Genomic DNA, 27,819 nt, shown 5'->3' with positions numbered 1-27,819 from the left:
CTGGCACTGTTTGCAGGTGTGTTCTGTCCCCATCCCCTCTTCTTAGCATGGGAGCTCACTGAGGCATGGCCTGACTGTGCCCCCACAGCACAGGCAGCCGGGGTGGAAGCTTCCCCTCCCAGACTGCCATCGAACTAGGACAGCCGCTAGGGTCTGTGGAGGTCTTGGGCAGAGCCATTCCAGTGGGGGGTACTGTGGGGCCTGTAGCCAGGGCCCCCAAGGTGTGTGTGTGTCTTTAGCAGGAGAGAAGCCTTGGCCACAGACCACCAATGTGGGGTTGGTGGGGTCTATGCCACGTAAGTGCGGCAGGGGCCTTGGGCACAGTCTCACGCACTATAGGGTCTGTGTCCCATAGGCTGGCAGGAGCCTTGGACACCCCCGGGATCCGTGCCCCCTAGGTGGGCATGGGCCTTGGACACAGCCCCCCGCCCCAGGGTGGGGTCCCTGCCCCCTAGGTGCGGTAGGGGCCTTGGACCCCCTCACCCCAGCGCGGGGTCTGTTCCAAGTGCGGAAGCAGCCCGGGCACGGCCCCGCACCGTGGGGTTGGTAGTAGGGTGGGGTCCCGCACACTCTCCGCCTCCTATCCACGTGTCTTCTTCTCCGCGGAGTCCTTCCTCCTTGCCCGAGACTACAGCCCCCGGCGTGCAGCGCGCCGCCGCCGCCGCCGCAGGGGGCTCCGGGGCCGCAGACAGGGCCGCGCGGGGCCCGCTGGGAATTGTAGTTCGCGGCGGCGGGACAGCGGCTGCCGCCCGCCCCCCAGCGAACTCCACCCCCCAGCAGGCCCCGCGGCGGCGGCGGTCACGTGGCCGGGGGCGGCGCACGGTGGTGGAGGCGGCGGCGGCGGCGCTGCTGGGGCTGCGGGAGGGAGGTGGCTGCGCGGTGCGGGCTGTTGTTGTTGCGCTGCCCGCGGCTCCCCCCCGCGCCCCGCCCGGCTCGGCTCGGCTCGGCTCGCAGCGCCCGGAGGCCCGGCAGCATGAGCGACAACGATGACATCGAGGTGGAGAGCGACGTGAGTGGCGCCCCCTGCCCCCCCTGCGGCCCGGCCCGTGTCAGCCCGGCCCGGCCCGGCTCGGCTCGGCTCGGCTCGGCGCGGGCAGCGGCGCTGACAGTAACGCGTGTGTTTCTCTATCTCTCTCTTATTGCAGGAAGAGCAGCCGAGGTTTCAGTCTGCGGTACGTGCCTGCCTTTCCTTGCTTACCGCCCGCCCCCGCCCCGCCCGGCACGGCACGGCCCGGCCCGGCCCGGGCAGCCAGGCCGCGCCGGTGTGAGCGCTCGGCTGGGGGGCGGGGGGGGGGGCAGGCCGGGTGCGCAGGGAGTGGATCTAGGGGACCCGACCCAGCTGGCTCTCAGTTCATGTGATCCGAGACGGACATGGACTGTGAGCTAGCAGGGGCTGGGATCCAGGCCGGGGCAGGGCGACGCAGGCTCAGAGATCCAGGCTGGGAGGTGTGTATAGGGGAGCTGGGGCTGGGATCTAGGGCAGGGAAGGGTCAGCCAGGCTCATGTGCTCAAGGGGTGGGGTGGGATTGGGAAGGGTCATCTGTGGTGGGGTGGGAATCTAGATCAGGCATGTGGGGCATGGGATCGGGAAGGGGGATCTAGATCAGGGAGGTGTAGAGTGGTGGCTGGAGGGGGCATCTGTAGCAGGCATATGTGGAGTGGGAATCTAGGATGGGGTGGGAAGGAGGATATAGACCCAGTGTGTTTGGGGGGAGGTCAGTGTGTGAGATGGGGATTTAGATGGGTGGTGTGAAGGAGGACCTAGAATGGGACATGTGTCAGGGGAGTGTGTATGAGATCCAGGTGGGATCAAGATCAAGCATGAGTGGGGGGTTGTGGAGAAAAATCTAGACCTGGCATGCTAGGTTGGGGTGTGTGTGGATGGGAATCTAGGCTGAGCATGCGTGAAGGAGGATTTGGAGGGGAATGTAGACTGAGCATGTACGGTGGGGGTGGGATCAAGGCTAGGTGTGTGTGTGTTGGAGGAGAATCTACACTGTGTGTGTATGTGGAGATCGTGGCTAGACATGGCAGTGGTGGTGGAGGGGATCTAGGCCAGGTTTGGGGGTGGGGTGTCAAGAGGATGTAGGCTGGAAGTGGGGAGGATCTAGGCTAGGCATGTATGTGAAGGAGGAGGGATCTAGGCCAGCCAGGCATGTGGGAGAGGGATCTAGGCCAGCTGGGCTTGCTCCCGTGTATGTGGGGGATCTAGGCCGGCTGAGTGTGTGGGGGAAATTGGGGAGGATCTAGGCCAGGCACGTGCATGTGGAGAGGTTCTAGGTTGGGGGAGTGTGGGATCTAGGCCAGGGTGTGAGGAATTGGAGGGGGGACCTAGGATTGGCATGTGTGGCTGGGGACATGGGCTGGGTGTGTGGGGGGAGAGTTGGGCCATGTGGGCTCATTGTGTGTAGGTTCGTGCTCTAGGCTGTGAGTGTGAGGAAAGGTGCAAGGGGATCTAGGCCATGCATGGGAAGGGTGGGTAGTGTAGACTGGCTGGGGTGGGGGAGAGATGGGGGACATATACATCACGAGCAGTGATGGTTTGGGAGAGGGGGCCCCCGTCTCTATGGAGGAGTAGCTTCGAGCATGAAGGAATTACTGGGCTGAGATCCCAGGCCTGACAGGTGGTGGTATTCTGAGCACAGGGGAGAGAACCCGTTTTGGGGTCCACCCTTCCTTGGTGGGGGGACAGCTGGGGACATTGCAGCCTGCCCAGAGCTTGGGTCAGGGATTGAAGGTGTAACTGCTGTGGTTCTGTGACATCCCATAAGGCATTTGTCTTGTTTGGGAGTGACTGCTTGTAGGGAGTCGTTCTGTGTTAATGGTTGAGTCCAGCTGAGGTGGAGTTGTGGTACAGGAGCATCAGCAGTGCCAAGGGGTTTCCGTCCCATTCCTTGGTTTGTCTTGAAATTCGTTGTCTGACTAGATGGTGCCACGTGCCGGTATTTTATAGTTCGAGATCCCATATTGTTCTCGTGTCCCGCAATGGATGTTTGTCCCTGTACCAGGCCTTGCCTAGACCAGTAAGATTGCAATACATCGGTTGCTCCCTGAATCCTTTGGGGAATGGTGCATGTGGGTGAACCACATACCAGGGCTGTGTAAAAGGACCTTCCTAGACTGGCGTTGGGCCATATATCTCTGTTGACTCCTGGATTATCAAATCGAATCTTGCTCACTGCTCGAAATCCTAGGTTTGCGTGCTCCCCTCTTCGGGAGGGAACGGGCCACCCCACCAAATCAAGGCAACTTCTAGCTGTGTGTGGCCTGGAAGGCCCTTGCTGATGGAGATGGTTTCACATCCAGATTTTCCTGTTTTAAAAAAATATTTCTCACCCCTCTTGCTGTGCGAAAGAACCCCACTAACGGAGCAAGCAGCTGTCAAACGCCCGAAGAAAAGAAACTGAAAGTCCAGGACACTTTCCTCCAGCCTTTCAGTTTCCATAATCTTCGGTGTTTCTGGTAACAACTGTAAGTAAACATGGCTCAGACGGAAGTGGTTATCGCTTCTTTTAAGCGGCAGGAAGGATTTCAGGTCTCAGCCAGAGGGTGGCAGTGTAGAAAGCTACAGTACTACCCGGTAGGCCTAAAAGTCGAAGCCATGATTTGCATGGCCATGTTTATGAATCTCTCCGAATTACAGTGAAAACTTTTCTCTGCCGCGGTTGTACCCTTAACCCGCTCGCCTCCTGCTAGGGTGGGAGAAGCAGGCCGGGAAACTTTCTGCCTGTTTGCGCTGTCCAGCTAGAGGGAAATGCTCCACAGTAAGCAAACATGCCAAGAGTAAATTAGGTTTTACCACTTGGAGTCCAGTTTTCAACTTGTAGCTTCTAAATGCCTCTAAACTCAGTGTTGGCTCCGGACAACTTGCTGTGAGTTGCTAGGGGGAGAAGTGTGGGGCGGCTGCTTTTTCAGTTAAAGGCTTCCTTAAATAAGTCTTGGGAGCAAATGACTTTGGAAGTCCCTTTGTCTTCCCTTGCCAGCTGGTGGAAGAACCCCGGTGAGCGTGAGCTTGGCCTGCGGAGGGTTGTTGGCCTGGAGAAGCATGGTCTCCTGTCGAGCAGTGCGTGTTTTTTTGGGCTCCCTTGTTGGTACTTCTTGAGCCTTGCGAAACGATCTGTTTTGGAAAGTGCAGCTTACTCGGGGAGAGGGGCTGGGAAGCCGTGATACATTGAGGTTCAAGCCGCTAACGCAAATAGCTGCTCCTGTTTGGCCTGGCACAAATGCTCCATGATGTGCCGTGCTGGTGTCATAGGCACCGTGGGATTGTTCCTTAACAGCACCCGTTTGGTTCCTGGTTTGTGGGGGGCTGGCTATGGAAAGTGACAATTTCAAGGAAGATCTTTAAAAGCAGCCCCTAAAAGGCCGCCTTGTGGCATCTGCGCCAACTGGGTACAGCTCAGGATCAGGCCCTGGCTTGCCCGGCTCAGACTGGTGCAGGGCATCTCTTGGCAGGCTCTGTTTTGCTCTCCCACATCTTTGGTCGGTTTGCAGAGTAGCAGCTTCCAGGGCGCCCAGTTGGAAGCTTCTCCGTGTCGCAAGCAGGAGACACCTCGGCGCGTGTCCCCGGTGGGCAGCTCCGTTCCTCGAGGGCATGGGGGCCCGCGGCTTGGCGTTCTGAGCTAATGCGATTGCACTGCTGGCTAATCCTGAATGTTGACTTAAGTGTCTGGTCTGGCTCGTGTCCTCGGGTGACCCGGAAGGGAGGCAGCTTTGTTTTTATTCCCACCAGGTGTCATTAGATGACTTGACCTGGGTTTACTCTTCCCCTCTGTTAAGGGTTCAGGCCGTCTCCCCCATGCTGGGCTGTGTTGGGCAGGGCCTTCTGCTGCCGGTGGGGGTGATCGGAGCTTGGAGTGCTCTGTCTGTTGCCGATGGGGGGGGTGGAAGGCATGTGTAGGCAGGGACCAGGTGGGCAGTGCAACGATTCCACAGGCTGCTGCGTCCACTGCCCACCCTCGCTGTCAGGGTGCTGGCTGCGTGTGCCACGCAGGCCGTGAGCCCGGCTGTTCCGTGATTTGCTCTCCTCGCTGCCCAAGGATGTCTAGATAGAGCCCTGCTTTTCCAGTGATTGTGACTCTTAAAGGCAGAGCAGAGCCCAGGGCCATTCAGCCATATGTCTGAGCCAGGGTTTGACGGGTTGGCGCGAGGTGTTTTCCTTCCTCTCGTGTGCCCCGAGGCCCGGCTGTGCGGGTGCTGGCAGTCCCCACCAAGGCACCGCAGGGCTGGCCGAAGCTGAGACCCTCTGCAGCACCTGCCAGCCCGGGAAGGGCGCTAGGAAGCACTAACGGAGAGTCACGTGGCAGCAGGCCATGCTGGCTGATGAATGGGGCAGTGTTGTCACGCGGGCCTCGCTTGGCACCAGGCACGGCTTGTGCCAAGTGGAGCTGGACGGATAAGAGCCAGTCTTGCATCCGCTCCATCAGCAGGTCGTGGGAGAGCCCGATGCTGCTTTCACTGCACCCTTGTCTGGGCTTAGGGCTCGCTGCCCCCACGCTGCAATTGTCCAGGGCTGGGCCATCCCCATGTCTCAGTTGCTGCAGGTGGCAGCCCTTGGCATAGTGGGCAGCCCTTGTATGGGGGGGATTTTTGTTCTGCTGATACCCCCGTCCCAGCAAGCTTCCCTGCTGCACGCACAGCAGCCTTCTAGCTCTGGGTCTGCACCCATCAGCCACAACCGCTGCCTGCGTCGTCAAGCCAGCTTCCAGGGCTGGCTGGGAACCAAGCCACATGGGAAACCAACGCTGCTGCTGACTGGTCAATGGCCGTATTCTTCTCCAGCCGTTCACTCCCGGTGCTGCTCGGCCGCTGAGACTGAGTGCCCGGCAGCCGCTGCCGGCGGCTTTGTGCCTGCTTAGCTCTCCCGGCTCTGCCTTTGTAAGACCCCGGCTCCCAGGACTGGCGGTGTTCACCCAGGCCCTGGACAGAAGCTCTGCTTTGGTTGCGGAGAAGCTCCCGGCACAGTTGCCCCTTTGTGTTGCTGCCAGGGCTGGGAGGGGCTGAGCTGGGCGAGTGCCCGGGGAGTGGGGGAGCCCAGGACGACTCCATTTGACTTATCGTGGGCTGCCGCTGCTGGCCAGCACCAGAGAGGCTGGGGGAAGTGATTTGCATACAAATAGCCCAGCTTGGCGGGAGCACCCCCCTTCTCCCCCCTGCACGCCAGTCGAGGGACCAGTTCAGCCTGGGTCTCCAAAGCGGCTCTTTGCGGATGGCTAAGGGGCAGGCCAGGCCTGGCCCCGGGAAGGCAGGGCGGGTTAGCAGGGCCTCCATTCCTGACAGGCTGCTGTTGGGGCCGACTCCTTGTAAGTCAGAGTGCGCGTGGCTGTACTGAACCCCCTGGTGCTGGGTGACTAGGGGGAGCTAGCACCTGCATTTCCCCTGCCCGCAGTAAGAGCCCAGGGTAGGTGTGGCACTGCGCCTCCTCCGCGAACAGCTGGCACGGAGCTGGCAGCGCTAGACAGAGGCCTTGTGAAGAGCAGAAGCTGGCCGGTTGCTGGTCCCCTGGGGAGCTGATGGCAGGGTGTCTGCCTGCCTGTGCTGGGAGGAGGGGAGGGAATGTGGTTTTCAGGCCCCAGGCCTGAGCGCTCAGCTCTTTGCTAAGTGGATCCGGCGCACAGCTGGAGCGGCGATGGCATTGCCCAGCCTGTAGGTTCGGGCACGCTGTGTAACCCCTGGCAGCTGGGGCCCTGGGGCAGTCATGCCAGTGAACGGGTAGGCTGCCTGGGCTGCAGCAGCCGCGTGGCATTTGGGCCTGGTAAGAATACTGCCTACTTGTCTCCTTGCACCCGCCCGTGCCAGCTCGCCTCCAGGAACTACCTCCCCCAAGCCAGCGTTGGAGTGTTGGCAGCACGTGCCGCCTGCTGCCGATCCTGTAGCTGAGTTAGCCAGCACAGGAAGGTGACCGGAACCTGTGGGCACCCGAGGCTGCCAGAGAAATGGGTTCTGAAGGAAACCGGTGCCCATGCCGGCATGGCACCTGGCATCCCATTCAGAGGCCAGACGCGATGATCTCACGGTGCCATCTGGCCCTGGAATTTCGGGGGCACGGCGATGCCTGTTGTGAGGAGTGGTTGGGCTTTGAGGTGACGGAGGAGGAAGCTGGGTGGTCCTAGAGCCTCCCGCAGCCCCACCAGCGTAGGCAGAGGTGGGAGGACAGAATGGGACTCTGTCCGGCCCCGGAGGCTCCCAGCTGAGTCTGATTCTTCCCCCTTGGCCCCTCGGGTATCTGGTGCTGAAGCGCCGTGTGCAGGAGGGACCTGTTGCTGGGGCCGACGTCTCCGTGGGCACCCAGGAGATGCCACCTAGGTGTGTGATCGTCACTGGCCGTTAGCTTCAGTCACCGAACGATCCTGGTTGGTTGTGAGCATGGGGGCGGGGCCGGCCTGAGCATGGGGGCGGGGCCTCTTCCTGCCTGGATGACAGCTCTTCCTCTGCACGCCTGACTCTAGCTACCTTGGCCGCTGCCGCCGCTGCTCTTGTTCCTCCCTTCCTTTCTTTGCATCCAGCAGGGCCGCACTCCAGAGACCGCTGTCCCCCGAGCGCAGCGCCATCCCGGTGCTGCCGGCGCCCTCCCCGCTGGGCCAGGCCGAAGGTCCCTAACGCCCCGTCTCTCTGTCCTTTTCTTGCAGGCTGACAAGAGGGCGCACCACAACGCGCTGGAGCGCAAGCGCAGGGACCACATCAAAGACAGCTTCCACAGTCTGCGGGACTCCGTCCCGTCCCTCCAGGGAGAGAAGGTGAGTTTACTGAGAGAGCTAGCCCCCAGCCCGGCCCGGCTTCCTCCTACACACGCCCTGCAGCCCTGGCTTAGAGACATGGGCCAAGAGTGACCCAGGGAGACCCACCCTGGGTGAGTGCCGCTGGAGGCTGAGATCCAGAGCCCGCGGTCAGCGTGGGGAGGCACCTGGGGCGTTTTCTGTGCTGGGTGCCCTAGTGCCAGGGGCAAGGGGGCATCTGAGGAGATGTGACGGCCGCTGACACACTGGGGATCGAACCGGGGCCCTCCAGAGCTGCTCCTGCTTGAGCTAAAAGACCAGGGTGCTGGAGCTGGCGGCTGTCACAGGCTGGTATCGCCGGCGCACCAGTGGGTATCCGAGACGAGGTGGGGAGCAGAGCCGGACTCCGGAGGAAAGGCTCACTATCGGACAGGGTAGGTTGATCTGAGGGCGGAACGGTACAAGGGTGTTGCTAGGAGAGCTGCATTGTTGCCTAGATCCCGTGGTCGGGGAGGGATGGGCGCTGCCTGTCCTGCCATGCCCTCCCGGTGGCTGGTGCTGTCTCCTCAGTGACCGCCGGCAGAGCACCCTGCTGTCTGCTGGTCTGTCCCTTTTGGGCCCCGAATTCCCTCCTCCTCCCGCCCGCAGCCGTGGCTGTGCCACGCTGGGCTGGCGCTCGTCCAGCACCACGCTGGGGCAGGGCTTGCTCCTCCTCCTGTCCACACGGGGTCTCCCCGCCACGTGGAGACTCGGCCTGGCACCATGACTGTCCCGGCACAGCTTGTTGCCCAAACACTTCAAGTCGCCCAACTTGTTCACAAGTCCGCCCGCCTTCCCCTGGCGGGGACCCGGCGCTGGGCTGTGGCCCGCCTGCTGGGAGCCTTGGGTGGCTGGGCCGCACGGCCCAGGAGACAGCGGCAAAGGTGCCTGCGCTGGAGACTGGGAGCCTTGACGTAGGCGGGCGTCTTCTGGCCTGCCGTGGGCAGGGCCCCATCTCTCCTGAGACGTCTTAGTGCCGGACACATAGTGATGGGGTTTCCCTAAGGCCGGCTGTGCTGCCTCCAGCCTCGGGCAGGCAGCTGGTGACGCTGAGTCGGAGCGGGCACGGCCGGGGCGCAGCACCGCTTTGGGTTTGGACCTGCCCTGCAGCATCGTGCCCCATTACTCTGGGGCCATCCCGTTCCCCCCAGGACACCACCTGCACCCCCTGCCCTGGTCTCTGGCACCCGGTTCTTCTGGCCTCCTGTTGCTCTGGGTCGGCTGGCAGGGGAGAGCTTGGGGGCTCCCGGGAGGAGGCCCTGTGGCTTGGAAAAGCCAGGCTCTTGACTGTGGACCTACCTTCTGCCCTGTGTTGTTTCAAAGGGAGTCGGCGCTGGCACCGGCTCTGAGCTAGGGGGCTAAGGAGGGCCCTGGGTCCCTTCAGACTGCGGGTGGAGCTAGCTGTCCATCCGAGCTCTGGGGAAAGAACGAGGAAGCGCAGAGAGAGCTGTTGGGAGGCTCCGGGCCAGGCACACGTCCTGCTAGGCAGCATTCCTGGGTGCAGTCAGGTCAATGACGCTGTATCGCAGCCCTGGACAGACCCATCCTTCCTCATCCAGGCTTGGGCTGAGAACGGGGGCCTGCAGTTGGCTCCCGAGGCCTTGCCTAGGCCCTGATTTGCGGCACTGCTCCTCACAGCCTGTGGCAGCCGCTGTCTGCTTAGCACAGCAAGTCAGGCCACTCGCTGGGCTGCTGCAATCCGGAGGTAGGAACCCCGGGGGAGGGCCCCGCTTTTGGAAATCTCAGCTGGGGAATTGCGGTCTCAGCAGAGAGAGACGCTGAGCGTTACTCCCCCATGCAGAGCTCACGATGCGCAATCCCCTACTGCGTTTTAGAGAGATCCCACAAGAGAACCCCATCCTGTGTAACTGTAATATGTGCCCCTGGGTCATGGGCTGGGCTCGAACCTGGGACCGTCTTGTCCACAGCCCAGAGGAGGAACTCCACTCACTGCTCTCGGTAGGAAGCTGTTCTCCTCACACCAGCCCCCAGAGGGTGAGGTGCTGCGCTCTGCCAGTGGGTGACACGGGTGATTGCTAAACACCAATAGACCAGTGGGGAGAGTGGCTCAGTGACGGGCGGAGTTAGGATTGAGAGGAGGCATTGCAATTACACAGGACTCTTTCGTCTGTGGTCCTCACAGCTCTTTGCAGCTGGCTCTGCAGGAGAGTCTCTTACGGAAACCTACGCCAAGCACCTAGATTTGGCAGCTGCGTTGTGAGAGGCACTGAAACCTGGCTCCTGCGCCCGAAGTGACTGCGCTCTCTCAAATCCTCATTGCCTCTCCTGTCAAATGAGGAGGACCCACGCTTGACTGCTCCCTAAAGCAAGGGCCTTGCTCAGTAAGGGCCTAGAATTAACGCCAGTCAGATAGAGAAGCTCCCGGCTCCCAACCCAGTGCACCTTCCTCTAGGCCCAAATTTATTGAAGAGGAGCTGGAGGGTCAGGGGATGTTTTGCTTTAGTTCTGTCTGTCACGTGGCTACGGGGAGGTTTTTCTGTGGCTTATAACTTGGGAGAGTCGAACAACTTGGCCGAATTGAACCCGCTTTCCCAGGGATGGCGGACGGTCCATATAACTGGTTCCTACGCTAGATTGGGAAGATGCCCACAGTAAGCTGGGAGGGGGGGAATTGCATCATCAAAACTTGCTGATTTTGCTCAGACTTTCCAAGAACATTTAACTGGAACTAGAGGCCAAGTCTTGAATATTTCAGCTTGAACACTTCAAATGGGTCGGAGTTACAAGCAAGTGAAAACAGGGGATTATAATGGGAAAGGTCAGTCAACCTGAACGCAGGGGTTCCTACTGCTCCGCCTGTAAGCAGAGAACCTTTCACATGCAGCCACCTCTGGAGGCCCAGCGATGCTGTGGGAGCATGTCAGAAAGCGTGACACACTGAGAGCAGGCTGGGATTACCCAGGCCAGGGTGCTGGAGCGCCCCTAACTCGAGTGCAAAATGCCCAGGGGGGCACTGAGTGGGTCCCCTTGGTGGGGAGGAGGCCTCTGTCCAGCCCAGCCTCCGCAAGCCCCACGCTGTCCTCACTTGGCTCCACTTTGGGCGGGCTGGGGATAGCCTTTCCGGTCTCCCATCTGAGGGCTGCCGTGGCCAGATCCTGCTTAACTTCCGAGCAGCACTGAGCTCGGACCAGCTTGTGCGATGAGCTGCTGGGATCCCCATGTGCAGCCTGTGGAGATGGGCCAGGCTGAGTGCAGTGCCTCGCTCTCCAGGCTGGTAACCTGCAGCCGGGAGCTCCTCCAGGCTGCCTGTTGGACAGCGGCTGAGGCCAGCCTGGGCCAGTCCCTCCCTCTCTGCAGCAGCAGTGAATGGAGCTGAGCTTCGGGCAGTGGGTGGGCCCCAGCAAAGTTGCTTCTAGCCTCAGGCGGCCTGAGTGACCCCATGCAGGCTGCATAATCTGTGCCTCAGTTTGCCAGCTGTCAAAGGGGCTGTGGGTCCCAGGCATGTGGCTCGGTGTTGGACATCTGCACTGTAGCGTGTGCCAGAAGGGCAGAGTTAAGGTGATGCTGGCAGCCTTAACCCCATCTCGGCTGGCCAGGGCAGCTGGCTTTGCAGCTGTACCATTCTTCTAATGGCACCTTTGGGGAGAACCTCCTAGGGTTTGGAAAAGAAAAATGAGGAAACAAGTATTGCCACCCTCCTCCCTTGCCCGTTACCAGAGTGTGGGAGCCGCAGTTGTAGCCACTGTTGCACACGCCTTCTCTGCCAGTGTCTGGTTGGCTTCCCGAGCAATGCCAGCCAATAGGCTTACTGCTCCACACCAGCGCAAGCGCTCAGAGCGCCCCTCCTGCCCCAGGGCCGGGCCCTAGCCGAGGGCAAGCTGAGACATCGTCACTGTGTTGTGCACCCCCCGCCCCCAGCGATGGGTTCAGGCTCTCTGCAGACTCAGGTAGCGTCACTGTGTCATGCACATTTGGAGCAGCTCCCACCCCCCACCCCCCCCGCAATGGGCTTCGTCTTGCCACAGGCTCCGGCTGAGCCGCTCACACCGCCCGCTCCATGCCTAGGCCTACCCAGCTGCGGGGCCTGTCCCCCTGGCGGGGAGGAGGGGCCCGGGAGCTCCCCCCCATGAACTAGGTCTTTATTTTGTTGTGTTTTTTCCTACTATTGCAACAGGCATCCCGGGCCCAAATCCTCGACAAAGCCACCGAGTACATCCAGTACATGCGCCGGAAAAACCACACACACCAGCAGGACATCGACGACCTCAAGCGCCAGAACGCGCTGCTGGAGCAGCAAGGTGAGCGGGCAGCGCCCGCGCGTCCAGGGCAGGGGGCGCTCGATGCGCCTGGGCATTTCGTCATCTGCCTGCGTCCCTGCCGGATCCGCAGCGCACAGCTGCTGGGCAGTGGGGGTGGTGCTTGTTGCCCGGGCACTGGGTTTCTCCAGTCCAAACAGCCGAGACAGCTGGGCTCTGGGGTGCCCTGGGGGTGAGGGCAGAGGGAGACTTGAGGGATTGGGTGGGGAGTTGTATCCGGTTTGGGACTGGGGGGCCCATCTGGTGGAGATTGTTGTGGGGCTTCATTGCAGAGTGAAAAGTGCTAAATAAATGGGGATCACGCCAGGGCTGCCTGGCTCCCTGCTGGCACTGGGTGTGGGGTGGGGGGATCTGCCCCACGTCTCGGCCCCTGGCTGGCCGGCTCCCTGCCGGCACTGGGTGTGGGGTGGGGGGATCTGCCCCACGTCTCGGCCCCTGGCTGGCCGGCACCCTGCCGGCACTGGGTGTGGGGTGGGGGGATCTGCCCCACGTCTCATCCCCTGGCCGTCTGGCTCCCTGCCGGCACTGGGTGTGGGGTGGGGGCATCTGCCCCACATCTTAGCCCTGGGTCACCTGGCTCTCTGCCAGCACTGGGTGAGGGGACCTGCCCCACATCTTAGTCCTGGCTCCCCGCTGGAGCTGAGCGGGCTCTGGAGTTCTCTGTCCTCGGGCCCGTCGCTGTGCGTGGCAGTGGGTTGTGGCCTCAGTTGTGGGTGGCTTCACTCCAGCTTCCCGAGGCTGCTCCGGCCACCCTGGCCCATGCTGGGGGCTAGGCTGGCAGCAGTGCCTGCTCGGCGTTGGCGAACCCCTCGGCGGGGGCAGCCAGAGCCTCGGGCCTGGGCTCTGCCGCCCCCTGGGGGTCACTCCGGGGCCCATGGGGGCCCCCTGACACTGTCCCCTCTCCCCGCAGTCCGGGCGCTGGAGAAAGCGCGGTCGAGTGCCCAGCTGCAGGCCAACTACTCCTCGTCGGACAGCAGCCTCTACACAAACCCCAAGGGCAGCGCCATCTCCGCCTTCGACGGCGGCTCCGACTCCAGCTCCGAGTCTGAGCCGGATGAGCCTCAGAGCCGAAAGAAACTGCGCATGGAGGCCAGCTAGACGCCTGGCAGCGACGGACTGGCCCCGTCCGCCCCGGCGCCGTTAGCCCCCTGCCCGCCCGCTCTGTAAGGACTCTCCCTTCTCTAGTAGAGGCTCTCGGACTGCAGCTTTCTGCCCCTCCCCGCCCCGCCGGGCCCGGCAGCGTTTCCTCTGGGGGCCAGCCGGACGCTCGGCCTTTGGATAGACTCTGGGCAGCGCTCGGCTCGGAGGAGACGCCCCCGCGAGTCGCCCGGTCCATTTTCTACGAGTGTTTCTATTTATACTAACGCGCCCCGTGAATCTGAGCCGCTGGGGGGAGGGGCAGAGAGCAGCGGTGCCCGTCTGGCGCGCCCAGAGCCAGCCTCTCCTCGCCGTTCGGGAAGGGCCCCACACTGCCCTAGCAGAAGCCAGGCCTCTGGCCTCCCGCTGTGATGGGAGGGGGGGAGGGGAGGAGTTTATCTCGGGTGAATGGTGATGAATTGCTATTTATTTCCTGCTCTCGGTTCGATCCGGCCAGACTCTGCCGCTGCCCCCGCCCCCGGAGGCCCAGGCGACAGATTCGTAGAGTAATGATCAAATTCCCTTGCGTGCGGGCGTCCCTCAGCCGCCCGCCTTTCGGATGTAAATACACCCCAAGCGTTAGAGCTGGTACTAATAACGGCTGCGTGGTGCTGGCCTCGGCCCAGGGCAGCCGGGCTCCGGTCCAGCGGGGTGCGAAGGGGGCACCGGGGCTGGGCCTGGCGACAGCCAGCGCGTGTGTATGTGTGTCTGTCCCTCTCTCTCCGTCCTGTCTTCTCCCTGCTCCCCCCGTCCCTGGTTCGTGGCGTTCTCCGATCTCTAGTGCACACCATGTAGCAGGCTCCCTGGCCAGGGCCTGGCTCCCTCCGGCGGAGCTGAAGTATGTTGTACATACTGCCCCAGAAGTGTCTTGCAAGTTAAGGCTTCCCCTTTACTATGAGACTATAAATAAAAATCTTATTTTATCCTTCCTGTTGGTGGCAGCGTTTTCTTGCGGCCTCTGGGGGGGAGCGCGCTTTGCCAGGCTGCCCTCCCCACTCCGCGTAGGAAACACCCCCAGAGCCGGGCGGCGGCTCTACTTTTTTGCAGACGTTGGGCATGCTGAAAACACCTTTGGGTGCTGGGATGCCCAGCTAGCCCCAGCACCAGGGGAGTGGTGGGGGACGTTTTGGCATCAGGCTGCCCCTGCCTGTTGGGCTGTAGTGAATTGGGCACGGGCCGGTTCTGTGGGCAGAGCTCCAGAACGAGTATGAACACCCAGGTCTTTTCCTCCATCCCTCTCAAAGCAGGGCAGTAGCACTGTCCCCAGTTCACCACTGGGGAAACTGAGGCATGGGGAAGGGACTTGCCTGGTGGTGTCCGGACAGAGCTGGGAATAGAGCCCAGGTCTCCTGAGTGCCTGGCCAATGCCCCGGCTGCTAGGCCACAAGCTCGTTGGCTCCTCTGCTGGGCCCAGAGGAAGAGCAGGGGCTGCAGGAATTGGGCCCTGTCTGTGAGGTGGGGAACCAGCTGTGCTGGGGTACGGAGAGTGGCTGGCAGGAGGATGCTCATCCCAGGCTGGTAACAGGAATGGGCACCCGGGGAGCTGCCTGGGAGCAGCACGAGGATGCTTCCTTGGGAGGGGGTCCAGGTGGCCAAGGCCTTAGCTCCCTGGCCCAGCTCTGGGGCATGCAACCAGCTTGGTGTAGAGGGAGAGGGGCCTTTGGGGATAGGCAGCAGAGTGGGGCTGGGAGTCACAGCAGGGCAAGGGAAGGGTGAGAACCACTGATGGGCTGGCCCTGGGGGGCACCAAGGCCAGTGCCCATTGTGCTGGCAGGGCTAGGGGGGAGGTGTCCCCTGCCCGATGCACCCCTGCCCCCAACAGTTGTTCTCACCCTCCACCAATCCAGTCCCCCCTCTGTTTCTCCTGAGGTTCTTCCCCCTCCCTACCCTGGGAGGCTGCAGCATGGGCACCCCTGGTTGGACAGGCTGCCTGGCTCTCGCTGTCCCTCTGCCATCTTCTCTAAGGCCCCAGCACCGCACCCTCATGTGACTCCATCCAGCCCATTAAATTACTGCCTGGCCTTGTGAGCATGGATGCTAATGGGGATGTCTGCTCACCTCCCTGCTCTGTGCCTTGGTTTCCCCTCACCTCATGTGCCTATTTTCAGTGTGAGCATCTGGGAGCAGGGACTGCTGCTGTGTGTGGGCTGCCCAGGGCCTGTTTCTCCCTGTGTCTGTGCAGCACCCAGTGGAATGAGGCCATGCTCGGGGGTGAGGCAGCTGGGAACTGCCCTCCGATAACACTACAGGGCGTAGCTTCTGCCGTGCTGGGTGGGGGTTGTTTATCTAAGCCACCATGCTGCCCTTCGCCTCTCCACCTGCTGTCCATGGGGGGCAGATGCCACACCACCACTGTGGAGCTGGGCCGAGGAGCAGCACCCAGCCCTTCTCCTTGGCTAGGGCCACTAGGCCTAGCCCCCTCCCCCCCCCCGCCTTCTGCTGCTTCATGCAGAGGGAGCTAGCCTCTCCCACAGCTGAACTGCTGCTCTTCTAAACAAGGAACCCTGGCCCTTGCCCTAGGAGGTCATCAGAGCCCCTGTTCAGCACCACTACCCCGCCCCGCCCGCTGGGACACGCAGCCTACAGCCGTGCTCATAGGAAGCACGACTGAGTGACCCCTGTGGCTGCAGCTACTGGGCCTTGAGAGCTGGAGTCACACAGCCATGAGACCCCCCCATCACCACTACTGCTTCCCCCTCAGCCCCTCTCTTTCTGCCCACAGCTGGGTGCCAAGCGGCTCACCCCTGAGCCCCAGGGATGCCCCATCATGCTGGCCTGCAGGGCCCAATGCTGGGAGCATGGCCCTGGGACATCCAACCTGCTCAGTGGTTACTTCCCTTGGGATGGGAGCGCCCCATTTTCAAATCTCTGCTCTGTGCATTGGAGCCAGGGTGCAAATCCAGCTCCCCCTGCCGGAGTGGGCTCTGACCACTGGGCTTGTGCCTGGCAGCTCTGGCCTCAGGGCATGAGAGGGTCATGGCTGCCCCCTCGCCATCACCCCCATCAATCTCAGGGTGGCTTGCCCCTAACACCCACCCTCCCTGGCTTACAAGATGCCATGTGGCTCTGAGCTGCTCTTTGAGTAGGTTGGGGCTGCAGGCTCCTGCCCCGCTCCCACCGGTGCCCTGGTGGCAAGTTCTGGGAGGAGTTGGCACCTTCTCCCCCAGCCCTCAGTGGGGTCACTGGCAGGCACTTGGGGCTAATGGCATTAGAGCACTGGCCAAATGGAGCCTCCCATTGGCCCTTCTCAGGGGTAGGCCCAGTACGGAACCCCTGGCCCCTGATTACTGATGTGCTAGGCAAAGTAAGAACAGACGGGGGCTGGAAAGGGCAGACCCAGCGGCCCGATCTCAGCCCCAAGGACAGGCTGTGCCAGCACGAAGGTCAGTCAGGCAGGGAGAACATGCAGCTCCAGCCACAGGACCTGGGTCATGCTGGGCCTGAGCCGAGGCCAGGCTGACTCCCGCGCCCATTGGCCCACCCCTAGCCTGCAGCAGTGCCAGGATGCGGTGGACAGGCCAGCTGAGCCCCAAGCTGGCTTGGTGCACCCTGCACTGGAGCCGAGGAGGCAGCCAGAAAAGGGTTAATAACCACGTTGGCAGAATCACCCCGCAAGACCCTGGGCAGAGGGAATGGGGCTGCTGCCCATGTCAGTCCTGTCCCCGTAGCTAGCCTCCCACTGGGTTTCCTGTTCCATTCAAGGCACCCAGCAGCAGGGACCGCGACCCCTGCTGGAGTGACCACCTCGGCTCAGCCCCTCATGCCGGTGCCAAGCCAAGGTTCAGCCAGTATCGGGCAGCAGGCCCTGTGGCACCAGCCTCCCTCTCTTCCCACGCTGTTAATTTTGAACAGGCCCCACACCCGCTCCCAGATAGTGCCATGGGGCAGGGCCTGCACTCGCCAGGCTGGACGGCCGCAGCTCAGGCCGATTTAGGGTGGTGCCAAGGAAACCACCAGGGACTCAGTTCTGGTTTATTGATGCTAAAACGTTCACAGCCCGTTATTTCAGAACAGCTTTGCTCCTGGCAGGAAGGTTAGTGGGGCTCGGGGCCCGTGTGTGCCTATGGCAGGGGGCCGGCGTGGCTATTTTTGGTCTGGCTAGCGCCCTGAGCTCGCACCAGCCCAAGGGGGGGAGTGCTCTGTCCGCCCCGCTCTCAAACCCCAAGGATGGCTCCCGCGCTGCGCTCCGACTGCAGGGAGAGCCCGTCTGTACAGCCTCCGCGAAGGGAGCAGCCGCGTCTAGTCTCCGGCAGCCGCTGTCGCCTCTTCTGCCGCCGGCATGCCGGGGACGGGCTGCCGCAGGAAGTGCATGACCGCCCGCACCACTCGGTCGGGGGAGATGTTGTACACGGGATGCGTCGGTTGCTGCGAGGGGAAACACACCCGAGTTAACAGTGGCGAGGGGGGGCCTGCCCAGGCGAGCGGCTCACGTGGCCCAGGCACAAAGGGCAGGCGGGTGTGGGAGGAAGCGTGGGGCAGAGGCACTGGGACGCTGTTTTACATCCCGTGCACTAGGCATTATTCTGGGGCAGGTCTCTGGCCTGCATTATCCTGGAGCTTAGTCAAGACTATCACAATGGGCCCTTCTTGGAATCTATGCATCAATTTTGTACCAGCTGCGGCCCTTTAAGAGGAGGAGGAGGAAGAAGACTGCCCCTGCAGCCCACAGAGGCCATGGGAATCAGCCTGGGGCAGCCCGGCTGCGACCCAGACACAGGGCTGTGCTCTCCCACAGGGCTAGGGGTGCCTGGGAAAGGAAGAGGCTCCCGCTGACCCAGCCTCCATCACCAGGCCCCTCCTAAGGAGTCAGGCGTCCAGTCCTCGTGCACTCAGACGCCCGGTGCTGAGGTGCACGGCCCTGCCTCCTACAGACCCGAATGCAAGGCTGGAATCCGCCCCCCCCGTCTCCCCACGTGGGTCAGGAGCGCAGGGCGTGCCTCATGTGGTGGTTGCACCCGGGGCGCGCTGCGGTGTGATGCTGGGGAACACCAGGCCAGCCCCACACACAATGCTTCAGGGGGATCGCACTCGCCGCACAAGGGCCATGCGGGAGGCTGGCTGAGTGACAGGCCAGGCCGGTATTCACGTGGACCCAGCTCTAATCCCGCCCCACGCGACCCAGGGAGGAGGGCGCGCAGCAATCCGTGCCATCCTGGTCACGGGCTGATGTGGGGAGGGCTCCATCGGCCCCTGGGCAGCGCCAGCCTCCTGCTGATGCCCGGCCGCCGACCCCCTTACCAGGCGATTCTCAGGAACTCCCAGCACCACCTCGTGGAGCAGGTCTCCGCTGCCGAAGTGCTGGGCTATCGACAGCCCGCTCAGGCAGTAGCAGGTGTGATAAAAATCCCGTGACCTGCAGTCAAGCAGGGACATGTTTGGTCAGACGCCCCCCCCATGGCACAAAGCAGCCGCCCTCTGGAGCCCCCCAGCACCACCCCTGTGAGCCCCAATGAGCTGCTCGATGCTGCAGCCTTCTCTTAACCCTTTCAGCGCTGTCCTGGGCCACGCTGGCTCTGGGGGATGCATCGGCCACGGAGCTCCAGGCAGCCAGCGCGTTCAGCGGGTGCTGTGACCTCCTCGCAGGTACTCACTTGCCCGGCTTGTCCAGCAGCCCCCCAACAGGGCACTGGCAGCACAGGAGGATGTATTCTTGCAGCGCCTGCTGGTCGAACATCCAGTGCGTCATGCTGAGGGCAGGGTCGCCTGGGGAGGGAGCACAGGCCGCGGGGGGGCGGTTAGGGAAAGCTGAGACAAAGTCCCCCGTTTCTAGCGCCGGCCAAGGAGAGCGAGACTGGCTCCATGCCGTTGTACCCGTGCCAGGGATGGGGCTGGTCAAAGTGACTGTCACTGGCCTCTCCCACGTGGGGAAACGTGTTTGCTTTCGGGCTGACAGGGACCTCATGGAGCTGGCCCTGCCCCCGGGTGTCCCCCCAACTCTGAGGTCACAGCTAACAGAGCTCCAGGTGCCTGGGGGAGGTCCCCCAAGCTCAGGGAGCCAGGAGAGTGCCTGGCCGTGGGGATCACGGGAGGCACCACAGCCAAGGGGAATGGTGGGGCGGGGGAGCTTTAAGAATAATGACTGCTCCAACCCCCCTGCCCCCCCGCTGGCAGGCAGTGAGGCACTGAGAGTCACGGGGAGCTGGGCACCTAACTCCCATAGGAGCTTCTGAACCCCCTCCCCCTACACGCCCACTCGGCGTGAGCTCGCACTTCTCTCCGTGTCACCACTCAGCATCCCTCCTGCCTCTGCCAGGCGAGGAAACGCCCCACGCAGCGTAACACAGAACCCGCCTCTCGCTGCCGTGCTCGCTGTCCTTGCTGACCCTGCTTCCCCTGTCTGACAACACCGCAGTGATCCTGCAGCCGGGGTGGGGGGAAGGGCACAGGGATGTTAAAGATCTTGCCCAGTGTCACCCAGCATGTCAGTGGCGGAGGCGAGTCTGCGGCCCAGGAGCCCCGCTCCCCAGCCCTGACCGGCAAGCCACTGAAGAAAGCGCTCTGCCATCCCTGGAATCCCAGCCTGGGAGAACACAGCCCAGGCTGATGCCAGGAACAAGCAGAACTTCCTCCGTATTGCCAGGCATCCGCACGTTTCATTAGCGCACTCCCACGTTTTGTGGCAAGGTCATTAATGAAAATGTTAAATGAGATTGGTCTCGAGACCGATCCCTGAGGAACTGTACTGGTAACCTCCCTCCAGCCGGACAGTTCACCTTTCAGTGTGATCCGCTGTAGTCTCCCCTTTAACCAGTTCCTAAGGTTACTTCCTTTCAGTTCTCATATTAATCCCCAGCTTCTCCAGTTTAACCAATAATTGTCCATGCAGGACTGTATCAAATGCCTGACTGAAACTAGGTAGATTAGACCCATTGCATTTCCTTTGTCTAAAAACCAGTTCTCTTCTCAAAGAAAGATCACATTGGTCTGGCATGATCTACTCTTCATAAAGCCATGTCGTATTTTATCCCAATTACCATTCACCTCTATGGCCTTAGCTACTTTCTCTTTCAACATTTGTTTTTAAGACCTTGCACACCACTGAGGTAAAACTAACAGGCCTGTAGTTTCCCAGATCACGTTTTTTTTTTTTTCCTCTTCTTCCTCTTTTCTTAAATCCAGGTACTATATTAACAATTCTCCAATCACAGGAAATGACCCCCGAGTTTACAGATCCATTAAAAATCCTTGCTATTGGACTTGCAATTTCATAGGCCAGTTCCTTTAATAGTCTTGGATGGCAATTATCCAGGCCCCCTGATTTAGTCCGTTAAACTGTCTGAGTTTGACTTCCACTTTGGATGTGGTAATTTTTACTTCCGTATCCTCATTTCCACTAGCAACCCTGCCACTACCCCATAGCTCTTCATTACCCTTATTAAAAACTGTGATAAAGGATTCATTTAAGTATGAGGCCATGCCTAGATTATCTTTAATCTCCAGCCCATCCTCAGTGCTTAGCGGTCCCACATCGTCTTTCCTTGTTTTCTTTATATGGCTAGAGAACCTTTTCCTATCAGTTTTAATTTCCCTGGCAAGGTCCAGCTCTGCTTGGCTTTTGGCAGTTCTCACTTTATTCCTACCCTGTGACCTCCCAGAGGTCGCTTTCCTTGCTGATCCATCCCATCTTCCATTCCTTGTAGGCGTTCTGCTATCTCTTAATCACCTGTTTGGGATGCTTTGTTCATCCCAAACCTGAACAATTCTGATTCAGAAATGCAGCTACAGCGCCTCACAGGAGCTGTAGTTTGGGTGCCGCATTCTCCTCTATAGGCTGGACTCCATCTCCCAGGATGCACCATGGTCTCCCCCTTGGAGAAAGAGGCAGTGCATCATGGGAGATGTAGTCCGATCAGGAAGCCCAGCTGATAAAGGAAAACAAAAGCATGAGGCCACACGGACTACAAGTCCCATGTCCAAACTGAAATATTCCAGTTTAGTCAAACACCCAATTGTCAAAATTTCCAGGCAGCCTAATATAGGATCCCTCTGCTACGGAGGCAACCTGGCCACTGATGCAGACGACACAGTAGCCTAGCCGGCACGGTCACTGGGCCTGGCTTCACTGCTGTAAGCACAACACAGGCCCGGACTCACCTTTGGCATGCAGTGCTCGGTGGAGGAGGGGCAGCAAGCCCGCCTGCCAGAACGAGTAGCAGCCATCCACCAGCTTGTTACAGCGGCCCTGGAAACCGCCCTCAAAGCGCATCTGCCGGCTTGTGACCCAGTGCTGGGAGGGACAGACGGGGATACGTGTCAGGGCTCGGACAGTCACAGCCGCCACGGGACGACCGGCTTCGTGGCACCGGCATCTGGCTCCGTTTCCCACCCTCGGACCCTGGATTTCACCTCCTCCCTCTTCTTGCCAGCTCCCCCCAACCCCCATGGGCCCAGGAAACCACTTTCTTTCGGCACTGTGGAGAGGAGCCCTCAGCCTGAGCAAAGCAACCTCCGAAGGGCTGGCCCCTGGCAGCGCGTTGGCCCGACAGATCGGCGTGCCAACCGTCCGGCACACCGCGCTGGTGCCCGGGGGTTAGAATCTGCAAAGAGCGAGAACGCTGCCCGCCAGACTGGTACTGGCCACCCCAATGCCGCTCTGCAGCATCAGCATGGGATCTCTAGCCCAGCCATGAGCGCGGTGCCCCCCAGCCACACTGGCTGGAATGAAGCAGGGGGCGCCGTGGGGTGGTGTCGGCAAACGGGGCCCTCCTCGGCTGCGTGGTTCCAGCCTCACCAAGGGTAAGGAGAGCGCGCCCCCGGCAGAGTCCACTTACTAACAAACATTTCAGATTCAGTGAGACCTCCTGCTTCAGAATGACCAGCGCTGCCAGGCCACAGAAAGTGTATCCTCCGTGGGCCTCCATGCCCGGGACTCCGCCAATGCCACCCTCCCAGTTCTGGCACCTAATTCAGAGAGGGGCGGGCAGGGAGAACATGGAAACAGCCACTGATGCCAACGCGTAATGCTTCTCTTCCCCCAGCTCACCCCTGGCACCGCCGCACCACCCACCTGCAATGCAGTGCGCAGCCCCGCGTGTAGCCTGCCGAGCCCGTGGGATCTCGCACAGGCCTGCCCTCGTTTCTCCCGCAGCGCTGCACAGAGCGGCAGCCCTCTGGGCTCTGCTCACCTTGCGATCCACTCGGCAGTCCCTGCGAAGAGCGTGGGCGTGATGATGTTGGTCAGCGAAGCCACTGAGGCGGCGCAGTATGCGCTCCTGTGATGGAAAGACGGATCGGAGAGTCGGCCCCCACCATTTGCCATGGACGGCCCCAGGGCTGGCAGCTATTGTGCCGCCAACTCCAGGAGCGTCCAGCGATCCCTGCTCCGCTGCGTTTGGCTTCTAGCGGCATAAATACGAGATTCGCTACGGTGCAAGTCCCTTTATCCCTAGGAGAGATTCACTCAGTGCCCCACTCCAGCAGCGCCTTGCAAGGTTAGCAGAACAATCCCTCGCTTTGACCTAGCACTTTCCAGCTGTAGATCTCAAAGCACTTTACAAGGCAGGTCAGTATCGCTATCCCCATTCTGCAGATGGGGAAACTGAGGCACGGGGCCAGGAAGTGACTTGCCCAAAGTGGCCCAGCAGGCTAGTGGCAGGGCCGGGAATAGAATCCAGTTCCCCTGAGTCCCAGTCCAGTGCTCTGTCCACTAGGCAATGTTGCCTCCCAAACAGACCCCTGATCTGTGGAGTGAGAGCAAGCCAGGAGAGAGCTCTTCAGCCAGGGCCTCAGGCGCTGCTCCAGGTAAGCAACGCTGAAGGCCTACAGCAAAATTCAGAAGACGTCCCACACTGGACACCTCCCAGACAAACCCTAGATCATCTCGTCGGCTGTGGTTTGCTTTTGGTGCAATGAAGGGCTTGTCTACATGGGGAAATGGACCATCTATTTCTACTGCTCTGGTTACACCCGGATAACTCCCAGTGTGGCTGACCCCAGGAGAGGAGGGCCTTTTTCTGGCTTCGCTTCTATGGGAGGTGCAAGATTAGAACTATCCTGGCACAGTTCTGGCAGGAAGTTGCCCCCCCACAGACAAGCCCTAAGACTGATATAGCCATGCACTGCCTTTCCCTACGTCCCCATACTGTCCGTAGCTGCAGGGGTGCCTGGCAGACAAGGATTTCAACTTGGGACACTGCCAGGCAGGCGACACCGGCTATTCCATGCCTCCATCACCCGGAGTCTTTAAACCAGGACGGGACGACTTCCCAACAGCTCCGCTCCAGCTCAGACACAAGCTATCGGGCTGGAGGGGGAAATCTGTGGGGCGGGTGATGCAGGAGGTCGGTCCATGTCCCTCCTGGCCTTGGAATTTCTGACTGGTGCTGTGAAGGCTCCCACCCACCTGACGTCCACTTCACCTCCCACGTGCATGATGAAGGAGCCGTCGGGCTGTTTCAGCGAGTATAGATACTCCAAGAGCTTCTCCCTGAAAAGCAGCAACGGCATCGTTAGGGGCTCACGCCGCCCGATGCAGGAGCTGGCCAGGCCAGGGGCCCACTAGCAGCTGAATCGAACAGGCAATGGTAGGACAGCCTGGCCAGTTCCTGCCTGACCCCTGACGGTTAGTGGTTGGCTCGTGCCCTGACGCATGAGGGTTTAAGAGCCCTAGGTAAGGAGACAGTGGACGCTGCCATTGCAGAGTCAGCTCCAGCCAGCCCTGTTAACGTCTCACTTTCACGATCACAACAGTGGTTCACAATTTATCTTTTAAAGTCAGTCACACCACCCAGCCAATCAAACTGCCACATCCCCACGCACACAGGGGAACCAACCAATAGGGGCAGCGGGAGGGGCCTGCCTTCAGCGAGGGTTCCAGGAAGAGCACTTTTGCCCGGGCAGAGATCTGGGCCTGGCCTGGGTGTTTGGGGGTGGATGGCTTTACACAAAGCCACTCCTCACCTCCTGGACACCCAGGGCCCAAATGCTGTGAGGTGCTGGACAGCCGAGAACCCCAATAACTCCCACGGGAGCCCAGCACATGAGCACCTTGTGTAGCAGAGACCTCCAAGCCCTTGTGGCAAAGTCCTCAGCCGGCGTTTCTCCCGTGTACACACACAGGTCGCGCACTGGACGTGACAGATGGCTGCTCTGCTGACACCTGCGAGAGCTGTACCAAGCCATCAGAGCAGGCGGTGCTCCACCCACTGGGGAGAAGGGCTGCGATCTGGGTCACCTCCCTCCCACCTCCCATAGCAAGCCGGGAGTCCCGCACCAGCGCCGTTTTCACCTGTCGATGACGTTGAAGGCCTCTTCGGTACCGATGATGCAGAGAGCGCTGACAGCGGCATACGTGGGAGCGAGATGGGGGTGCTGGCCCGGCCCTCCTCCGAACCCACCACTGGGGCTCTGGCACCGGCCTAGGAACTGGCAGACACTGGAGGGAGAGACGGGGTTGGTCAAAAAAATACCTGGGCACAGGTCATCCAAACCTGCACTTCAAATCGCCAGCACAGAGCCCCGGCTCTGTGGTGCAGCGGCTAGCGTGGGGGGATTCACAGATCGCCAGTCCCACCAGGGTTTTGCTCTGGCGGCGCAGTCAGCTAGCACACAGCACTACCGCAGCAGTACTTGGCGTGCCGAGGTTGTGAGCTGAAGCCTACCGTGGAGCACTACGAACGTAAGAAAGGGGGGCCCAGATCGACAGCAAAATCCCAAAGATTTCCGAGAGAACCTAGCAGGGTCCGGAACAACTGAGGGTCATGAACCCCTGGAACAACTTACTAAGGGCTGTGGTGGATGTTTACATCAAGATTGGATGGTTTTCTAGAAGCTCTGCTCTAGGAATTGTTCTGGGGCAGGTCTCTGACCTAGGTTAGACAGGAGGTCAGAGGAAATGGTCACAGGGTTCCCTGCCGGCCTGGGAATCTCTGAAGGGAAAGGGCAGCTGGGCAGGTAATTTACAAAGAAAATGGAAGCAGTGTCCATCGTCGGGCACTGGAGATGGAGGGGCCTCCCGTGTGGCCTGTGAGCCAACGCAGCACAACGTGGCATCCCGAGGGCAGAGGCCTGCCCCATGCAGATTACAGCCTGCAGCAATCGATCCCCTGGAGCCTGCATTCTCCGCAGGCCGCACCTGCTGGAGTAGATCTGCGGGATCGGTGCTAGCCCCCAGCTTTTAAACAGTCCCTCGGAGGAGCTCTTCAGCGCGCCAGTCCCCCAAGGGTCCCGCTCCTCGGCCAGGGCCGGCCACGTGGCCTCACCGCCTCCGAGATGGACCCTCCGGGCTCCAGCCCTCCTGCTCCACCCCGCGAGCTCTGCCTGGTGCGTCCCACTGAGCCAGACCCCTGGAGAGACCTGGCTGCTCTCACCCCCCAGCCGGTGTTTGCAGTGACACGTGGCAGCCTTTTCAGAATGGAGTTTATTAGTCACTGGGACGCAGCAGGTTAGCAGAGAAAAATAAAGATTCAGGTTAAGATTCTGGGCCACTCAGGTGCCTTTATCTGGCACACAGCAAAGCTACGCTGAATTGCTCAGACTCAAGTGTGGGGGTGGGCCCAGTGCATACCACACAGCAAACCTCTTCCTTTATATACATTTGCACCTCTCGTTGCATGGCCTATACATTGCATCACACGTTGCAGGACTGGCTTGGGCTCTTGCTCTGACCGCCCACAGCTTCCTCCTTGTCTCGTCTTACGTTCCCCGCTTCGCTCGTCCATCACTAGCTTGTCCTGGGATTCCCCCCCCTCCCCCATCATCGTAGGTTGCACAGACACTGTCTCTCATCATTACTATCGTCATTAGCACACTCTTTTTTCAGCCTGCTGATCTATTTACCTCCCTCGTCCTGCCTCCCAAGAAATGGGGTCTGCGCTATGTCCACCAGCTCTTTAGCCACAGATCTCAAAGCGCCTTGCAAAGCAGGTTGATATTCTTCTCCCCATTTCACGGAGAGGGAAATTGAGGCACAGAGCATGGGAGTGACTTGATTTCCCCACAATCAGGAGCACGGGCGATGGCTAATGATCACCTGAGAACGCCCTTGAGGCAGGTGCTGACCCCAGCAGCTCCCCTGGGTTTTGACGGAGTCTGCTGGGGCCCAGCACGTGGGGACGTCTGTGTGCTCTCTGTGCCGTGCACAGACAGAAAAATACAGACGAAGAAATGCCGTCTGCAGGGCCCCTCCTGAAGAGCTGCAGCATCCATCATAAGAACATAAGAATGGCCGTACCGGGTCAGACCAAAGGTCCATCTAGCCCAGTCTCCTGTCTACCGACAGTGGCCAATGCCAGGTGCCCCAGAAGGAGTGGACCAACAGGCAATGATCAAGTGATCTCTCTCCTGCCATCCATCTCCACCCTCTGACAAACAGAGGCTAGGGACACCATTCCTTACCCGTCCTGGCTAATAGCCATTAATGGACTTAACCACCATGAATTTATCCAGTTCTCTTTTAAACGCTGTTATAGTCCTAGCCTTCACAACCTCCTCAGGTAAGGAGTTCCACAAGTTGACTGTGCACTGCGTGAAGAACTTCCTTGTATTTGTTTTAAACCTGCTGCCTATTAATTTCATTTGGTGACCCCTAGTTCTTGTATTATGGGAATAAGTAAATAACTTTTCCTTATCTACTTTCTCCACATCACTCATGATTTTATAGACCTCTATCATATCCCCCCTTAGTCTCCTCTTTTCCAAGCTGAAGAGTCCTAGCCTCTTTAATCTCTCCTCACATGGGACCCGTTCCAAACCCTTAATCATTTTAGTTGCCCTTTTCTGAATCTTTTCTAGTGCCAGTCCCCCGCTTTTGCTGCTGTCGCACAACGGCCGGCATCTTGACAGCCACTCAGGCTTTCACACCTTCCGGGTCTCCCCAGTCACTTGCTTCAGCCCCTCCCTCCTGCCAATGCTGGCGATGGAGCACCACCAAGTGGTCAGAATGGGCACCTCTCAGAACACGATCATCACAACCTGCTTAAGGGCATCGTTTTGGTCATTGCTACGCTGTTGGATAGGAAGCCACATGCAGAGAGACGGTTTAGTGGCCATCTGTCCACGTCCACCTGGTAAGAGCATCGCCGAGGCCCCAGCCTCGCTATCGACGTGCAGCTGCGATGGGCTACGTAAAACCACCTCTCTGACGGCCCAGATACACTCACTCTGGGTCTGTTCACTGCAGCCAGCCCAAGCTCTTACCCAACCCCCGCCCCTCTCACCCCAGGGTGGCGGTGCTTACAGCCCGGGCTAGCTGGCCCAGCTGGGGTTGTGGGCTAAAGTCTGGGTGCTGCATTCGCTCAGGCTGGTAATCAGACAACTATGCAGTGAGGACACAGGCTAAATCTCTTAAATGCTGCTAGTCCTCCAGCGCCTGCCCACAATTCCCCCCACGTGTCCAGGAGAGAGACGCTTTCCCACAATTCACTGGGAAAGATCCAGAGCGGTTCAGCTTGGTGCAGCATATATGGCCCGGGAAATGCTAGCGCCACCCCAGGGCAGCGCAGCAGTGAGGAGGCAGGCAAAGGGCTGCTCACACCCGGCCCAGGCGAACCCAGCTACCCATCACCGGAGTTAACCGCATGGGCAGAGGTCTGCCCCACACCGATTACAGCCTGCAGTGCACTTCAGGCCTAGTGTAATCGATCTCCTGGAGCCTGAACTCTCCGCATGTCTAGACGAATTCTCTAGACAAATTAGCTCTCATTAGCTCAAAT

The 27,819-nt window shown here is 60.3% G+C and overlaps 2 protein-coding genes across 5 annotated transcripts in view; one reads left to right on the top strand and one right to left on the bottom strand.

The window, feature by feature from the left end:
* Positions 1–811: 811 nt before the first annotated feature.
* Positions 812–14,096, top strand: MAX (MYC associated factor X). 4 transcript variants are annotated; one of them, XM_034762151.1, is made up of 5 exons: positions 812–1,009; positions 1,146–1,172; positions 7,629–7,736; positions 11,890–12,013; positions 12,942–14,096. In XM_034762151.1, exons 1-5 carry the CDS (start codon positions 974–976, stop codon positions 13,127–13,129), a joined length of 483 nt encoding a protein of 160 aa, XP_034618042.1. In that variant the 5' UTR covers positions 812–973; the 3' UTR covers positions 13,130–14,096. The 4 variants fall into 4 exon arrangements, with proteins under 4 accessions (XP_034618042.1, XP_034618041.1, XP_034618044.1 ...); XM_034762150.1 differs by having other exon boundaries at positions 11,884–12,013; XM_034762153.1 differs by lacking the exon at positions 1,146–1,172 and having other exon boundaries at positions 813–1,009.
* Positions 14,097–17,126: 3,030 nt separating this feature from the next.
* LOC117873112 (protein farnesyltransferase subunit beta-like) overlaps positions 17,127–27,819 on the bottom strand; it is a 31,070-nt gene continuing 20,377 nt past the window's right edge. The window contains exons 5-12 of the mRNA XM_034762149.1: positions 24,396–24,542; positions 23,511–23,594; positions 22,294–22,380; positions 21,940–22,069; positions 21,263–21,395; positions 18,760–18,871; positions 18,407–18,521; positions 17,127–17,533 (exon numbers count right to left, since the gene is read on the bottom strand). Coding sequence (XP_034618040.1) covers positions 17,408–17,533; positions 18,407–18,521; positions 18,760–18,871; positions 21,263–21,395; positions 21,940–22,069; positions 22,294–22,380; positions 23,511–23,594; positions 24,396–24,542 — 934 coding nt within the window. The 3' untranslated portion in view covers positions 17,127–17,407. The remainder of the gene's footprint in view (positions 17,534–18,406; positions 18,522–18,759; positions 18,872–21,262; positions 21,396–21,939; positions 22,070–22,293; positions 22,381–23,510; positions 23,595–24,395; positions 24,543–27,819) is intronic.

Source organism: Trachemys scripta, chromosome 2 (genome assembly GCF_013100865.1).
Source record: "Trachemys scripta elegans isolate TJP31775 chromosome 2, CAS_Tse_1.0, whole genome shotgun sequence".
NCBI classification, from domain to species: Eukaryota; Metazoa; Chordata; order Testudines; family Emydidae; genus Trachemys; species Trachemys scripta.
This window is presented reverse-complemented; position numbering and strand designations above follow the sequence as displayed.

Coding starts and splice junctions, on each gene's coding strand:
- MAX (XM_034762150.1), top strand. CDS start 974: ATGAGCGACAACGATGACATCGAGGTGGAGAGCGAC. Junction 1,010..1,145: donor ACATCGAGGTGGAGAGCGAC/GTGAGTGGCGCC, acceptor CTCTTATTGCAG/GAAGAGCAGCCGAGGTTTCA. Junction 7,737..11,883: donor CGTCCCTCCAGGGAGAGAAG/GTGAGTTTACTG, acceptor TTCCTACTATTG/CAACAGGCATCCCGGGCCCA.